The sequence below is a fragment of the Ipomoea triloba genome, chromosome 5, assembly GCF_003576645.1.
Source record: "Ipomoea triloba cultivar NCNSP0323 chromosome 5, ASM357664v1".
NCBI classification, from domain to species: Eukaryota; Viridiplantae; Streptophyta; class Magnoliopsida; order Solanales; family Convolvulaceae; genus Ipomoea; species Ipomoea triloba.
Window position 1 is genome coordinate 19,834,709 of NC_044920.1, and position 3,479 is coordinate 19,838,187.

At 37.7% G+C, this 3,479-nt stretch overlaps 1 protein-coding gene across 1 annotated transcript in view; it reads left to right on the top strand.

Moving 5' to 3' along the window:
- The window catches only part of LOC116020358 (laccase-14-like), a 5,691-nt gene extending 2,525 nt beyond the window's left edge, over positions 1 to 3,166 (top strand). Inside the window, exons 5-6 of the mRNA XM_031260836.1 lie at positions 1,952 to 2,905; positions 3,007 to 3,166. Coding sequence (XP_031116696.1) covers positions 1,952 to 2,905; positions 3,007 to 3,137 — 1,085 coding nt within the window. The 3' untranslated portion in view covers positions 3,138 to 3,166. The remainder of the gene's footprint in view (positions 1 to 1,951; positions 2,906 to 3,006) is intronic.
- Positions 3,167 to 3,479: the final 313 nt, after the last annotated feature.

The following is a 3,479-nucleotide window of genomic DNA, read 5'->3' on the forward strand; positions in this document are numbered from 1 at the left end:
TATATATATATATATATATATATATATATATATATATATATATATATATATATATATATATATAAACTACATTGAATGTACTACTAAACACAAAATAAATTTAAGTCTAAAGTGTCATCCCGCACCATGAACTATATTCGATTATTCATGCCGCACCTTGAACTTTCATAAGGTCCATTTCGATACACAAACCATTAATTTTTTTTCATCTAGCAATTTTTACAGGTTACCTACAAGTTATAGGTAATCTATGTTGACTTGGATTTTTTTTCTTCTTTTTTTTTTTGAATTTTTTTTATTTTCTTCTAAACCTTTTCCAGTCCAACGGGTACCAGAACCGTAAAATAATAATAAAAAATCTTATATTTAGGCATTTAGCTACTGGCAGTAGCTAAATATAAAAAAAAAACTATATTTAGCTACTGCCAGTAGGTAGTAGCCAAAATAATAAAAAAAATAATTTATAATATGGTTTTTATAATAACAAAACATATTATATATAATTATATATACTAAAAAAAATGAAATTCCGGTTGAATTGGAACCGGAACCTTTATATAAGGTTTCGGTTCTAGTTTGTGTAACCTTGGAATCGTGAACCGGCGGTTCGGAACCGGAACGAAGTGCGGTCACCCCTGGGTAGGTCATCGGTGGGCTCGGCGCACGTTGCCGCAAGGAAGGGGAGGAGCAGTGGATTGTCGAGGGGCTGTAGACATGACTAGGGTTCGGTTCCAGTTCCAAACCGACGGTTCACGGTTCCACAAAATTGCAAACCGGAACCGGAACCTTATATTAAGGTTCCAATTCCCGTTAGAACCGCCGGTTCAAACCTTCTTTTTTTCTTTTTTTTTTTGTTGTATATATATATATATATATATAATGCATGGCAGTTGGCAGTAGGCATGATTCATGGCTACTGCCAACTGCATTTGGTGCATGATTTACGGTTCTGGAACCGGAATGCGATTCTGGTTCCGGTTCGGTTAGTACAGTGCATGGTTCGGTTCGAACCGAACCGTGGTCACACCTAAGGGGCTGTGGTGATTTGGTCTAGTGAGCACTGGTCCGGCTAAAGGCACGGGGGAGGGGCACATGAGGCGTTGATTTTTGGGGTTTACTTAAAAATTTTGGGTCGACTTAAAAAAAAAATCCACATAAGCTAATTACCTGTGCCACGTCAACATTAGTAACCTGGTAACCTGTGAAAAATGCTAGATGTAAAAAATTAATGGTTTGTGTATCGAAATGGACGTTATGAAAGTTCAAGGTGCGGCATGAATAATCCAATATAGTTCATGGTGCGAAATGACACTTTAGCCTAAATTTAAAGATAATTAAAGAATGCTAAAAAAACCAATCAAAAAGGAGTTGGCTTGGCCTATTAATAATAAAAGTTCTACTAGGTATACTCCCAAATTCTACTTCCTCATGTTTACTTCCTGTTGTTACAAATAAAGAAGGCTACTTTTATCATGTGGGTCTTCAGAAAGTGTTCACATCAAGGATTTGGCAGTGTGTAGAATTTTAGGAGTAAAAATAGAAGTCTACATAGTATTTTCTTAACAATAAATAGGACAGGTAAAATTAGGGACGACAATTCAACCCGACCCCAATAAGAAAATTCTCTCCCTGCCTCGATGGGGGTGGGGACGAAATTCTTTTTGGGGAACAAAGGCCGAGATGGGGAGAGTTTCTCCATCCTCGCTAGGGACATGGGTTGTACCTATTTCAAAAGTGTTCTGCGTGTAGTTCTAAATTCTACTCCTTCACTCTTATTATATATGACAAATGAGGATGGACTATTTTTATTATGCGAGTCCTTAAAAAATGTTTACATCAAGAATTTGAAGGTTAGAATAGAAAATAAAAGTATGCATACATAGTATTTTCCATTTCAAATATGATGGAAATTGAAATTGACTTCTTTGTCTCTGTGTGTTTATAATGACAGATACATACAAGCTCACTGTGCAGTACGATAAGACTTATCTATTGAGAATGGTAAATGCAGTAATGGACAATATTCTCTTCTTCTCCATCGCAAACCACCAAATCACGGTGGTGGGAACGGACGGCGCCTACACAAAGCCCTTAACCAGTGACTATATCACCATATCTCCCGGCCAAACTATAGACTTCTTACTCCACGCCAATCAAACCCCTAACCACTACTACATGGCCACCAAGGCCTACAACTCCGCTCGAGCAATATCTTTTGGCAGAACCACCACCACCACCGCCGTCCTGCAATACGCCGGAAATTACACCCCCACTTCTCCCTTGCCCTTCCCTGTCCTCCCTGCCTTTAATGACATCAACGCCTCCGTTAACTTCACTGGACGCCTCCGTAGCCTAGCGGACGCAAACCACCCAATTGACGTCCCCTTGAACATATCCACCAATTTATTCTTCACCGTCTCAATCAACACATTGTCGTGCAACAACACCAACTCGACTTGCACTGGACCTAACGGAAAGCGCTTCGCCGCTAGCGTGAACAATAATAGCTTCGTGCTACCCCAAATCGACATTCTTGAAGCATACTACTATCATATCGACGGCGTTTACAGTGACAACTTCCCTAGCTTCCCGCCTCTTGTTTTCAACTTCACGGCGAGTAATCTCTCGACGATTTCACAGACGGCGAACCGGACAACAGAAGTGAGGGTGCTTGAGTATAACGAGACAGTGGAGCTTGTTTTACAGGGGACAAATCTAGTGGCCGAAATTGACCATCCGATGCATCTACATGGATATAGCTTTTATGTTGTTGGATGGGGTTTTGGTAATTTTGACAAGGATAAGGATCCTTTGAACTATAACCTTGTCGACCCTCCCCTCCAGAATACAATTGCAGTTCCTAAGAATGGTTGGACAGCCATCAGATTCAAAGCCAATAACCCTGGTAAGGGATTTTTTTTTTAATAAGATCGACTTATTTGATTCCAATCAAGTTGAATTGTATTTAATTATGGACTAATATTTCTTAATTATAAATTTTGGCAGGTGTATGGTTTATGCATTGTCACTTAGAACGGCACACAAGTTGGGGAATGGAAATGGCGTTTATAGTCAAAGATGGAAATGGCACAAATGAGAAGTTGATGCCTCCACCTCCGGATATGCCTAAATGTTAAGATTAAATTAGTTTGATTATTATTTAATTATCAAATATTAAGTAAATATTTTATGAGACCATTTATATGATACTGTTCTTAATAAGATTGATATATATTAATAAGATGGATTTTAGTTTCAAATTGTAATGTATTCCTATCCAGATGCAATACTATGCTTTTTTTCTATTTCTTTTCCATGTTTTGTGCCCTTTCCCGCTATCAATAAAATGACTTTTTTAATGATGTTTATTTTAGACTTTTGATGTTGGTTGTTAGGTGTACTAGTATATGCTACCAGTAGTAATATATAACAAAAATAACATCAGTTTTAAAGAAATGATAGTTGTAAGTATTAACAAT